A 14,293-nucleotide genomic window follows, 5' to 3' on the forward strand; every position below is an offset into this window, starting at 1 on the left:
GAGGAAGCTAGAGAGAAAAAAAAACCCAAACCCAAGGAAAACTAGGTAAGCATTTAGAAGGGAGACTAGAAACAAGGAAACTGAAAGAGCAATCTGGACTGAAGAAATACAGAGGAAGAAGACAAGTGGATACAAAGAACAAAAAGGGGCAGCAGTGTCTACTATAAAATGGATGAAGAATAGCAAAACAAGCAACAGGACCTTGTAATAAGGATTTCATTAAGTAGTAGGAAGCAAGGAAGCTTGATGATTGAAGCAGTAGAGTGAAATGGTTTTCAGGGCTCTGGTTTCCCCATGTATTTTTATTCATTTTTATTACTTCTTTTTGGCTATGTCTCTTCTGTATTTCAGGAAAAAAGAAAAAAAATACCAAACAAGTTCACCCTATGTTCTTTCTCTGTTAGAAAGCCACCTAGAAAAGCGTACACATCCAGGAACAACATTGCTGTGAGTGTGCACAAGAAATGCTATGGGCCTTAATGTACCATCAGAACTGTCTGTTCAAACAGATTTGTCTATTTCCTGTGGGACATGAACTTTTTTGTCCATTTTTCTTTACCCTAAACAGTTCTGCTCCCTGTTGTGCTACAGCTTTGACTGGAATACTTAAGTATTTTCCAGCGATGATCCTACAGAAGACTACACCAGAAGCCTATCAGTCCCTCTGCCTCACAAGAAGTGAGTATCAGGCTAGAAGCCTTCTGCTCCGGTACATGACAAAGCACATGGTTGTGAGCAAAACGCATTCAGATGACATATCTATAGAAAAGAACATGCTGAACAGACAGTTACAAATTGGACTTATATCAAACATGGCAAGCTCTCACAACAGGCTTCTTAAAGCAAAGAAGTGCTGCATGCTTTCTCCTTGATCGACCTCTACAGCTCTCAGGGCAGCATCTCATACTACATCCATGCCACAAGCAGCCCCATGATACCTGCCCAGAGCCCCACTGGAATACGCAGCCTTCTACTCAGCTGGAAAACTACAGTTCCCCCTGGATTTGGTTTAATAGTGATGCTACAAAATTCCTTGCCTGTTCTTTTTTCCTCCCTCCTTCTCTCTCTCCCTCTTCCTGTACCCCTTCTGCCTAGGAAGGGGAGCCAACCATTGATGCCAGAGGAAAACAAGGTATTCTCCTACCAGACCTGGTAGAAACAGAAAGACTACTCTGAGACACATAAGAATCAGAAGGAAAAGAGACAGATGTGAGATCAATGAGAATAATTATTTCACTTGAATGCTTTGATGTTGATGAGAAGCTTGAATTTCCATGCTTGCAAAGAGCTTGGAACAATTTCTTCTCTAGGTGGCAAAACTGAATTCTCTTATACACAGCTGCTAACCTTGCCAGGTGTAAGTGCTTTCTACAGCCACTGAAATCCATGAAAACAGAGGATTTCTTGGGTTCTTAGGCATCCCAAAATATCAATGAATAGAGGCTAAGCAGTTAAGAAAAGAAAGAAAACCAGTATATTTTATTCTCTGACAATTTAACATTTTAAAAACTGAAGTATTTTTTAAAGTTCTAGTTTGAACTGAGAAGTCTAACCAAAAGTCATCACTTTATCCTCTCCAAAGTTTCAAACTTTTTTTTTTCTCTAGTGAAGATTGTATTCATGGTATTGGTATTTATTACATGGGAGCTTCCCATGTATTTCTATTTTTACTGAAATTTTTCTATTTGGTTCTAATTATCTATATCCTCCCCTTAAAACAACATGATATAGCTTGCTTTAATTTAGCTGACAGTGGCAGAAATTGTATTTTGGGTTCTTAGGGAGTTGTGTTAGACTTAAAGCGAGTCCCTAAGCCCACCACTGTTGCTGAACACAGGTAGACACCTAAAATTCGTATGGAGTATCACAAAGAAAAAGATGAATGGTAGAGTTTCTAAGGTGCTAACATGGAAAAAAAAATCTCTCTAAGAAACTGCAAGAGGAAAAAAAAAAAGCATGTGGGGGCAGGGGGAGGAAGACATTTGTATCTACAACCACCAAAGGATTATTCTGAAAAACCATAAATCTCCATCTCAGGCACACAATTCTGGAGACTCAGCGGCTCTCGGGCTGTTGGCCTACTTGAAAAGGAATCAATGATGAACAGCACTGAGTTACACACATCAGAGGTTTAACCTTCTATAATGGTCTCTAAATGAGGCGCAGAACTGTGAAGCACACAACCCAACAGGCTCTCTGCATGTGATAAAATTCTCTAATTCTTCAATTTTATGTTCATAAAGAGCTTTCCCAGGTCAGTACTTTTTCAGCAGAGGAAAAAAAAAAATCTGACATTTTTCCTTTAGTGCTGAATAAATACATTGAGGAAGCACTCAGTCCAGCTGCCGAATTACACAATATGCAGCACGGTACGTGGACATCCCTTCAGCAAAGGAAGGACAGGAAAGATTTAAGCTCATTTTTTAAGCTTTACTAGCACACAGCATAATACATGAATCCTTCTCAGCACTGCAACCTTATTTTTAAATTATATTTGAACTCACTCAGCTACAGCTGGAGCTGCTCCTTCTTAGGAGTCTAAACAGTTTCCTCCTCTTCTGGTAAAGTTCACTTGATTTCTGCCTTTATTTTTCCAGGTTGTTGTATATTTCTTCCAAGTACTCCACAGTATTAGCAACCCTTGCTGTTGTTTGAGAAGGTTAGTGCATCTTTTGCCTCCCTCAGATCATTCATGAAGATATTAAACAAACAAGCAGTACCCAACCCTGACGAAGCCCATTAGATTTTTTTATTAAAAATAGACACAGTGCTGTTAATATCATTACTCACTGAGAACAATCTGTCATTCCCCAAGATGAGCTTTTCTTATTACATGCAGTCTACTGGGGTTTGATGTTTTGGTGGGGTTTGGTTGGGGAAGAGGCGGGGGGCAAGGGAGAAGGTGGGTGTTGGTGTACTTCTCAAGGTATTCAACAGAACTGCAAAATAATTTACAAAGGAACAAGCAGTGGGCAGCAGTTAACGAAGTTGTTACTAAAACACATGGAAAAGTCAGGGCACTGACATAGTAAACCAGATAGAGCTTAAAAACCGGTAACAGGACATAACATCTGTAATCAGGCTAACAGATGGTTTGTAACAAGTGACATTTCTAAACGTGCATCAAAAAACATACTTCACGTATTCTTAACAATTTGGAGACATCATTCAAAATTAGTACAAATAAAAAAGAGGGAATAAGGTCAATGCTGTCAGTGCTGCAGTATACTCAAATTCACAACATTTTGGCTTTCTGCACTTACACTACTCCGCATCTATAACTAAGACCAAATCATGCCCGCTACAGCAACCAAAATTGTTTTCCATCTGCTGCAAGGTTATCAGAATACATGCTGTCCTTTTTTCCAATTTTCTCCGTACTCAGTAGGTGCAAAAGCAATTTCATTTCATTAAAAACATCTTTTTAAAGGGTTATGTATTGAAAACTCAAAATCAAGAACAAGCGAGACAATAATGTCACAAAAGCATTTGCAATTGAAAAACTACAGACACAGGAAGTAATTTCAAGCATCTAAGGACATTGTAAAGTAGCAGCAACTTTAAAACAATAGCAAAGACAGAGAAGCACCAAAACACTGTTACCTTAAATTCTTTTTCGATGTTGGCCAACTTGGCAAGTTCATTGCTGAGTTCTAGAGCAGTGAGTACCGGATCTTCGCTGGAGAGGGACAGGTAAGCTGGACTAGCCAGTCCTTTGTATGCATTTATTCTTGACCTAGAGTGACTGAAAGAATCATGCTTTTGCTTCTCCGTACAGTCATTACATTTGCAGAAATAATCATGAGGTCTTTCTATCCTTGCTCCTTTCATCAATAGCATGTGCACAACTTCGTATTTTTGGCAGTGGGCAGCTAAAATTATGGGCGTGATATCTGGAGAAAAGCGGGTACCGTCTTCATCATAGGAATAAAAATCATCATCCTGGAGCTCCTGCTCACAAGGGCTCAGGGTCAGTCGCTTGTTTACTGAAAACCCAGGATGATTCAAAATTGCTTCCACTATCCTAATGTAGCCCTTGCTGATTGCGAGCAGCAGGGCATCTCCAATCCGTGCCAAGTTCTCTTTTTTTAACAGAAGTTCTGTCACTTCCAAATGTTCATTCCCTACAGCAAGCTGTAAGGCGTTTTGGCCCATGTAGTCAACACAGTTGACATTCAGTGTTTTTGACTCCTCCAGCATTTTGCGCACCACAGGTATGTTCCCGTACTCTGCCGCGTCTAGAAAGCGCTCTTCTTCAGCCGTCAGGCTGGTGCCCCTGTTGTTGAACATGAACGCTGGGCCTCTAATGGCCTGTCGCCTCCCTTTTTCCCTCATCACAGTCATGCGCCTCAGAGATGGACTTTCTTCAATGTACCTAACGAGGAAACAAACAGGTAACAGAATTTCACTGTGCTGGTTATTTGTAGCTTTCATTTCTCCTGTGGCTACAAGATTCATGACTTGTTTTGTCCATCTATTGATAAGAAGTACCTTTAATGGTGAACTCTCTACCTTTGTGCTTGCTTATCTGCAGTCTGAAGGCACTTACAGATGCAATGCCACAGGCCATTTCATTTTTGTTAGCACAGTCAAGAGTGGTTTGTTGGTGGGTTTTGCTTGCGTTTTTGGGGTTTTTTTTACTTTATGTAAGACATCACTCCCAATTCACTTCATCATGGGTATAAAATGAAAGCTTATCTACTATACTACATTCAAATCTACTATACTACATTCAATAGTAATTAATACTATCCACCACAGGTATTCAAGCTGATCCTGTGGTTTAAGGCAGGCAATAATTATGTATTACCGTATCACCATACTTACCATATTGCATTTCACCTAATGCAGAGGTGAGAACAAAAACAAAAAAAGGAAAATCAAAGAGCTATTGAATAAAAATTGTGATGGCAAGCTGCACTGTAAAGAGGAAACCTGTGTGTAGGAAAGCAAGGTTATTTTAAAAAGGGAAGTGAGAACCAGGAAAGCTGTGAACTCCCCTCAAAAAACTGGTTGCAAAAGCAGAAAGAGGGAGAAAAGTGAAGGGGGCTAAGAGAAAATAAAGGACAAGCAAAGTCATTCAGGAAATGCAGAAACTGGAATTATGAATCAGTGAAGATACTGACTGAGCACAGTGAGGAACAAACAGGAACAGGCTGAGAGGACAGATCAGATACTGAGGTGAATCTATCCAGGTAAGAAAGAGAAGGGCAGAGAGGAGGTTGAGAGAAGCGAGACTAGGAGTTGCGAAGAAAATTGACCTAGAACAAGAAGTTGAGGAGCAGATGCTACCTAGCTGGAGGAAACAACAGCAAGCAACTGCCTGGTGAGGTCTGAAAAAACAGAATAGATGGGATTAGACTGAAGTGGTCACAGCTGGGAGAAGAATAGAAGCATTTATGCCTGTCAGAGCAGAGGCCAAAGGCCTAAAAAGGTACTCAGGATACCTTCCTTCACTACCATCTGCAAATAAATGTGAAACCCATCAGCAATCTCCCTTTCCTTTCTAGTCCAGCTCAATATTGAGCAAGACAGCCTCCAGCTGCTATCAGTTAATCCATTAGCTCAAGGGATGGAGATCACTTGAGCTGATTTGATGGGCACAGGGACACCAGTGCAGCTGATAAACAATATATGAGTTAATGAAGCGTGTGCTTTGAATACATATAACACTATATGTATGCTTCATAGAGACAAACAGGTCTTATAAATTTCAAATTTAGTCCCTAAATTCTCTGTTCTTCATCTATATATATACAAAAAGAACAGTTGGCTCCCCTTTTACAGAAGCATTGTGAAAATTATTTCATTCATTTTGGTGAAAAACTCAGATACAAGAGGAAAAGATCAGACAGAAAAACTGAAGAGGAAATTAATCCTTCTACCTTCAGTGTAAAAGCCAGGTAATGTGCATTAGGAGAGATGTGGGTCCATGTAATGAATGCCAAGGGTGAAACAAAATATTAAACAGCCCTTTTTAGGCAAACCCTGACAGTCTGCAAAAGGGAAAAAGGAACCAAGGGAAAAATGCTACATTAGGTGCAAAGACCACACCTTTAAGTGAACACAGTGAAACCTGCACGGGCAAACTCAAAAACTACACATCTGAATTGCTGCAGGTTCAAATCCACAACCAGAGTGACAGCCCGTTCAACTCAGGTGGGGTTTTACTGTGTGTATGATCTCTCAGAAACAAGCTTAGCTACATTGCCACGGCACAAAACGTGCCTCTTCACACCCCCAGATTTCCCCATACATGGCAATGTCAACCCTAACAGTTTTCATTAGGCATAACTAATTCCATTGAGGTTATAAGAACATGCCTAGCCTTCCAGCTATCTGCATCACTTGCAGTAAATTCAGCAAAGCATAAAATCTTAATCATTTTATCACAGCTACAAATATCATAAAAGCTAGTTCATGCTCTGATCATTTCCGTTAACACAAATGGGCAGGTCCATTGCAGACCAAGTGAGAGACCAAGGGCAGGTCTCTCCTGGGATGAAGCGTTTGATCTTTTTACATTTTCATCTGTGGTTGGGTATTTCTGGGCTACCAGAAATTTCCTGCGTGACACTGCAGTATGAGCAATCCTAACTAGTATTTATTTATTGAAATATGTGGCAAAACTGCTGTGCCAAACATGACAAGATCCTTTCCTCCCTTCCCTCTGCTTCTGTAACACTTTAAGTCCATGAAAAAAAGCTATGTAACAGAGAGGATCTGTGACTCTGTTAAACACAGAATTGATTTAAGGTCTTAAAGCTCAAGCATATTTCACATTTGGGAGTACTCGTATACAAAGATTTGAGCCCAGAGTACATATGTCACCAGCCCCAGTATGCTACTACCTTATTTCCCAACAAAATCAGAACTAAATCAGAAGCATCATCTTCTCACTGTTACCTTATAAACAAGATCTTACTGTCTGCTGTGATGTTATGCTTCTATTCTTCCTCCACATCAAAAGCTACAGCTACATAAATGGAGTTTTTTACTGTAATGCTATAAAGAAAAAAGCTATGTGTATTAAAGTAAAAAAGACAGAGAATAGATTGGCTCATGCTGACTTCTTGATTTAAGATTCTAAACTGCTACCTTCAATCTCATCTATCTTCAATGAAACACATAACAATACGCTTCCCCCTATATACTCAGTGTAATTTTTCAGAATATTTTGAATTATGACACTTACTTTCTGTTTTATCTATTTCAAACCCCACTGTTTGACTGAGGTGACTCATCTGATTTCTGTGAAGAGCGACGTATCTTTCTAATGCAACACCTTTTGGAAGATCTTCCCAAGAAGGAAGATATCATTAGCTGTAAATCTTGTGGCAGAAATTATGTATTGGAAGTGACTGAGGTACCTTCTCCAAATAAAGATGAAAGTTGCTTTGTATTTCAATGACTAAAATATTGTCAAGACACCCCCTGAAAAAAAAAAACAAACCCAAAAAATCTTGTACAGCATCACACATTACGGACTGTTAGGTTGATCCATGGCTTCCTCCTCTCTTCTTCCCCTCTTCCCTCAGCAGATTCAAAGACCTTGAAGCCAGCACAGCTTTTAGTCAAAGTACTGCATGCACAAGGCATCAGGTATAAAGTTTCCTATTCTACTTTCAGCTCTCCTGTTCTTGCAGCTAACATTTTTTGAGCTACCCCCAAAGCACAAAAACTTGAAATGTTACTTTTACCTATTTAACTGTTTTCAGCACATGTTATATTTTGTATTTGCCAACTTAAGTAATGCAAACAACAAAAAAGTTGCATCTCTAAATATCATGACTGGCTTAAAATATGATTAAAATAGAACTAAGTGTGCATTAATTATTTGTGTTCTCTTTCCTAAAGCCTTTAAAGTTCATTTTCTCAAACTTGTCTCTGTAAGGAGCTGACAACTTACATTAAAAGAGGGCAAGAGAGATGGAAATTGTGATGCTCTTCTTCCCAACTGTTCCAAATATTTGAAAGAACACCAAAAATTTAAAAAAATAAAACTAGAATGCATGGCAGAAAATGCACAAGAAGGCCAAGCAAGAAAAATGCCTGATTATTTTATGTTAATTCTTCAGCAGAGATAGCACCACAACGTTATAAGCTCTAGTCCTAGCACACAGCTTGCATAGCTACACTATGTGGTATGCAGCAGGAGGGTGAGAGGACAGAATTCAGGCCCCAGTTTGCTGACACACAACAGCAGCTGAACCCCCACGTTTTTTTCCACGACTACTTTTGAGATTTCACAGCACAGAAATGGCCAAGGGCCTCATGCCTCTGTTTGCTCCTCAGCACAATGAAAAAGGATGGAGCTGGAGACGCGCAATGGTGTTAGCTGAAGTACACCAGTTCCACCACATCAGGACAGTTCCTTGGGCGCTACACGTGTGCCAGTTCAGCAGCTGCTTCAAGGAACCAAAGAGCTTCACTGGCAAGAATGAAGAAGTTCAGAAACTGTACACCAACCTTCAGAACAATTCACTCATCAGTATAAAACAAAGATGATCTCAGGCTCTAAGTTTTATTTCCTAACGATACTGCCAGCATTGGCCATTTGCCAGCTTAAATCTAGTTCATTGCTTCCTCCCTTGCAAACTCTCAGTAGTTTCAGTGAGAGCTGTAAATAAACGTAACTCACTGTAAGACAATTAACCAAGATGTGGCAGGACCCTAACTCAGCCCCCTGTTGAGCAATATCAAAGCAGGACTCCTCCATTTCAGCCTTGCAGCAGAACTCTCACATTAGCGAGGCTACAGCTCCTGAAGGAGTGCACCACCTTTCAAGACTTGCACCTAATCACTAGCCTTCAGTTGCTCTGAACAGCCAACTGGTTCATTACATACCAGATAGCATCATAACACACAAAACCCTACTGTACATTATAACATTTATGTTTACCTTAAATATTTTCATCTAAAATGCACGACAGAACCACAGAATCACAAGGTTGGAAAAGACCTTTAGGATCACCAAACCCAACCATTCCCATCCTATGCTAAACCATATCCCTAAGTACCTCATCTACCCGTCTTTTAAACACAGCCAGGGATGGGTGACTCAACCCCCTCCCTGGGCAGCCTGTTCCAGGCCCTGACAACCCTTTCAATGAAGAACTTTTTCCTAACACCTAATCTGAACTTGCCCTGGCACAGCTTGGTGACCTTCACACATGCAATAAAAAAAATTTTTAAAAAAAGATTTCCACAAAACAAGCAATGGCCACTTGTCTCTTGAGTTTTATATGCATCACCTTTACTATGACCTTGTAAATTGTATTGTTGCCTGGGCAGTTACTCCTACGTACAAGGCTAGAAACCTGAGCAACGCAACTGCAAAAGACGGAGTAAGCATTATGGTTCCTCTGCTTCTACCATTGCTTCAGTGGCAGATCGCAGTTGTTTCAATTGCGGATTTCTACTCTTAGCCTACCCATCTCCTCTCACGGTCAAACTTTCAGAAGCAGGACAGAAACATGGGAGAGCTGACCTGAGAATTCCTTATGTCCTGCTGCTCATTATTCCATTAACAGCCAGTCAAAAGAGTTATAATTTTGTTTCTCTTTTCTAACACTGTAAACTGTAGATGTTATTTAAAAATATCCAACAAAAGAGGAAGAAGTTGGAGAACCAGGTTTCACTCCCTGATCTGTGGAGCAATTTTCTAACATTTGTAGTGAAGAACAGGCTGTTCCTCTCCCCGAACTATTAAATGCAATGAAAGTTGGCATCGGCAATTTACCCCACTGCTAGACTAGAGTACAGCATTAGTGATGATTCTATTCTAGCCCTGAAAGGGAAACACAGTCCAGTGAGGATAGACAAGTCAGGTGAGTACAGCACAGAAACAGGAACGCACTTGTGCATTCAAAGCCAACGCCACCAAAGTTGGAGATGGGATTGTGCCTCTTGTTCTGCCAGAAGTAATCACTGAGTTTTAGAATTACAGAATGATTATTGGATTGTAATGATTATAGAGGTGGTGGATGCCCCATCCCTGGATGTATTCAAGGCCAGGTTGGATGGGGCCCTGGGCAACCTTGTCTAGATCATGCCTGGAGGATGGTGGCCCTGCCTGTGGCAGGGGGTTGGATCTGTGATCCTTGGGGTCCCTTCCAACCCAGACCATTCTATGATTCTTGCTGTGCTCCCAGAAGTAAACGCTCAGACATGCACACACACATACAAGCAGCATTTTAGCTCATGACTCCTGAGATCTCTTAAACTAAGCAATCTTAAATGTTTGGTTTGTTACCATCACAGGAGCAAACCACTGTGAGGCAGCAGCTTCTGGCTCTGTGCAGGCCACAGGCTGTGTTAGAGGAACAACCTCCCAGCCTCACTGCCTCTCCCAGATGAAGGCTTTGCCATCCATCCCTCCAAGCTCTGCTACAGCCACGTACCAGAAGAGGCTGCTGGTAAATTTATTCGTTCACCAGTAAAAAAATAGACTCATGTTCATGCACATTTGCATGGAAGCTTACACATGTTCCACAAAATTCGGGAATCCCTGCACTGAATATAAAAAGTATGAAATAAGAGAGCTTCCGCCTCCCTTCTGTGAGCTACTGCCTGGGCTTTCCAGAAGAGGGAGGCTAATTCAGCTGAACAGCAGAACATAAATCAGGCCAGCTGCAAGATCTGACTCAGGTCTATACTCTCCCACTGGTCTGAAATGACATAATCCATCATCCAAAATGCCCCCATGTCAGCTCACAGAAGTTCTGGCTCTGAACTGGAGAGAATCAGTTAAAAAAAGAAACAAAACACGATGAGATATCAGGAGGAGATGCACATACCCTTAGCTTTTTCCTTCCCCTCCCGCCCCACAAAGCGTGCAGAGCTTTTTTTCCTACCATTACTCTTCACTAACTCCTCAACAGAAAATACCAATCATCTGAATTCCTGTGGGAAAAAAGGGCTACATTTTGATGACAGGAACGCATCTATGCACATACAGAAAAAGGCAAACCTATCACCAGGAAATGATCAAGTTAACAGGACTGCACCACCAAAAAAAAAAAAAGTAAAGATCCTTTTACACTCAGTCCTTTATTTGTATTCTGTTGCTCCACTCAGAAAACTAAGACATGATTTCCAGAGAGGCTCAGGAAATCAGGCATCCAACGCCTACTACATTTAATTTACAGGTTTTGTCCACATTTTCCCCACTGGGACACATAGTATCCTGTGAAACAAGTATTACATCCACTCTGCAACCTTAGTGGGAATCTGAGGTTAATTACTTTTTCCAGCTATATTTGGCACAGGAGGGAGCCATCTGTACGCTGACAGGCACCTTACACAGGTTACAGCTACCAGAGTGAAGACCCAGCAAAGACCATCCTCCTGCCTCTTTGCCCTTGCTTGTCCGTACCAAATATTTAGACCACAAATTCTTCCAGTCAAGGGATTCTCATACTCACTTTGTGCACACTGAAGCCTCACGTGTGTCAGTCTGGGCGCGCTGTGTGCAAAAGGACGCTCATCGTCAGTTAAGATGTGCTACGATTTTAGGCATTGCCACCGAACACTAAACGTTACTACCCCACTCCTGTGCCAAGGATGACCCACAGGCACATCACAGAGGAAACAGCAGTTGCAGGTCTTCTGCCTGTGTGCCCCTGTCAGTTCAATACACTCCTATTACATTGATTAATCGCAGCCCTTTTGTCAGCCCACTGGGCCACGGCTCGCAATCACTGCTGTCGTAGACTCCCAGGACAGGATCACAAAAATCATATCCTGGGAAGCAATTCCAACGGATGGAGCTCATTCCAGGCTCATATGCCTATAGCTGTGCAAACGGAACTCCAGTTTTACTTCCTTGTGGTCTACCACCCGTTCCTCAAAGAAAGGAACGTGCCAAGAGTGCTAGGAGGACACTAACATAAAAGGGATCCAGAAGTTTAGGACTTACCGCTTACAGATTGACCTGAGCTAACTTCAACTGTCTAAAACTAAAGTGTTTGAGTATAAGCTAATCCTCTAGGCTCTTACAGTGAACAGAAAAAGACAGATACCTTAAGTAACAACTGACTAGGCTGGAAGCCACTGCGGTTTCCCCTCTCACCCCATTAACTACAGAGGAAGCCTAGACAAACACCTTAAGCACAACTGACTTTCAGGCAGATAAAGATGTGGGAAAGACTGCTTCACTTCAAGGCAGCATTGCCGAGTATGGGGTATTCGTAAAGAAGTTCTGCACTGGGATGGTAAAAATCACTTTTATTTGTGGTTATCCCATTCTACACACTGCTTTTAATTATTTCTGTGCTTTACAGTTGTCTCCAGGGTGATTTTAATTAAGCAACCTTCTATAAATGCTGAATACGTTATCTTCAAACTCAAAATAAAGTGTTTGTCATCTGGCCATTACAATATTTAATTAAGAACTGAATATTGTCCTGAAAGCATAAAATACCCAAGTAATCCTCAGAGGTAAGTCTATCTAAACTGCACCATGTTATAAGAATAAGTTAATAATTCATGGACAACCTACATTTTGCTAGTCAGAGAAAAGAAAGTTAACATCCCTATTAGCGAAGCTGAATTTCTTTCTCTTGCTAAGCCTAATAACGGCCGGTATTCACATGTATATATGATTGCAACTTAAAAGCCAACAAACTGAAATGTCCAAAGACAACATCAAAACAGGAGAAGGCGCATCTCAAGAACCGAGGCTTTTCTGCACAGGTGTCCTAGATTTCTGGGGGGAGTCTGGTTTTATCACAGCCTAGATTTAAAAACCAAAAAAACCCAAACCAAAATAAGAGATGCCTTAGCACTGCTACTACAAAGGGGTGTGATGGGCTCCCTAAATCTCAGCCAAGCTAATATTTAGGGGCTTTTTTTCGGTAGCTACGTTGGTAGCCATGAAGAAAAGATAAAAAGACAAGCCAAAACCAGAGATGACAGGGAACATCTCTTACGCCCCGGCACCCCTGCCTGACTACGTGCTGCCCCCGCCTTACACCGTAGGAGCAAAGCCAAGGGGCTGGGGAGGAGAGAGAGCGTCCGGACTGTGCCTCAAAGACACTTTCTCCAAAGTCTCCGCACCTCAGCCACGGGAAACCGGCCCCGTCCCTCCCTCCCTCCCTCGCTCTCTTGTTTGACCGGTCACGCCCGTTTGCTGCCAGGCCGGGCGGGCTGCGCTCCCGCCGCGGGGCCCGGGTCGGCGGGACGGAGCCGGGCGCCCCGCAACCGGCGGCGCTTCCCGTCGCCAAGCGCCGCAACTTGTCGGAGGACACGGCGGGCGGGCGGCCGGTCCCCCGCGGCTCCTCCGGGAAAGTTGCCGGCCGGCACCCCATTAACCCACCCGCGGGGCCCGACTTACATGGTGCTGGCAAACGGGGGGGGCGGGTAGTAGCCGTAGGGCTCCCGGAGGGTTTTAACGGCTCTTTGAGGCGGCGGAGGGGGCTCCGGCCCCCCATTGACGCCTCTCCAGCCGCGGCGCCGGCGCTGCTGCTCTTCTTCCTCTGCACCCTCCTCCTCCTCCTCCTGCTGCGGGGGGAAGGTCACTCTCCCCTGCTCCTTGCTCTTCCTGCTCTTGCTCGACATGGTCAGGGTCCCCTCAGGCGGCGATTCCCGCTCCCGACCGACCTCGACCGGCAGCGTGCGCGGCGGCGAATGAGGCAGGAGGAGGAAAGCGCTGCCCGGCAGGGGAGAGAGCACCTGGAGAGGACAAAACCCTCACCATAAAACCACCACCGCCCCTCCGCCCTCTCCTCCTGCCGCCTGTGAGGAAGGCGGCGCGATGCGCAGCCCGACAGCGGGAGCCGGGAAGTGCCGGGGAGGCGAGCAAGAGACAGGGCTCCCGGCGGCGGCTCTGCCCTTCTCTCCCTGTCATCATCCCTCGCTAGGACAGCATCGTTACTGAGGCGGAGGGGGCGAGCCACGCCGGAGAGGAGCAGCCGCCTACCGCAGCGGGCGCTCCGGAGAGGAGGGGACGCCTCTCCCCACCCTCCCCTCCCCTCAGCCCGCCCAACAGCCGGCTCGGCCCGGGCCGGGAACGTGAGGGGGAGGCGCTGTTGCCACAGGGCCCTTACAAGTAAGTGTTCTCCGTCGGCGCTGAGGTAAAACCTCCCTCAGGCACGATCAGACTTGAGGTGCTAGTGTAGCCGGTGCTGCAGGGAGCCCCCGAGGATCCCCGTCACGGTACGAGCTCCGAGGGAGCCCGGGGCCGGATTCTCGACTAGTAACGGCGGGAGACGGCAGGCTGCCACCGGCAAGGCAGTTGAAGCTAAGATGGCCCAAGCACAAAAGCAGTGCACAGCCGGGTCACACCTGTATA

General features: G+C 43.7%; 1 protein-coding gene across 2 annotated transcripts in view; it reads right to left on the reverse strand.

Moving 5' to 3' along the window:
* Nucleotides 1-13,560, reverse strand: part of TRPC3 (transient receptor potential cation channel subfamily C member 3) — a gene marked incomplete at its 5' end in the record, with an annotated part of 44,542 nt that extends 30,982 nt beyond the window's left edge. For both annotated transcript variants that reach the window (XM_084263316.1, XM_084263315.1), the window contains 2 exons: nucleotides 3,604-4,375; nucleotides 13,337-13,560. In XM_084263316.1, coding sequence (XP_084119442.1) covers nucleotides 3,604-4,375; nucleotides 13,337-13,560 — 996 coding nt within the window. The remainder of the gene's footprint in view (nucleotides 1-3,603; nucleotides 4,376-13,336) is intronic.
* Between the last annotated feature and the right edge of the window lie 733 nt (nucleotides 13,561-14,293).

Source organism: Gallinula chloropus (genome assembly GCF_964237585.1).
Source record: "Gallinula chloropus genome assembly, chromosome: 4".
In the NCBI taxonomy this organism is placed as follows: domain Eukaryota; kingdom Metazoa; phylum Chordata; class Aves; order Gruiformes; family Rallidae; genus Gallinula; species Gallinula chloropus.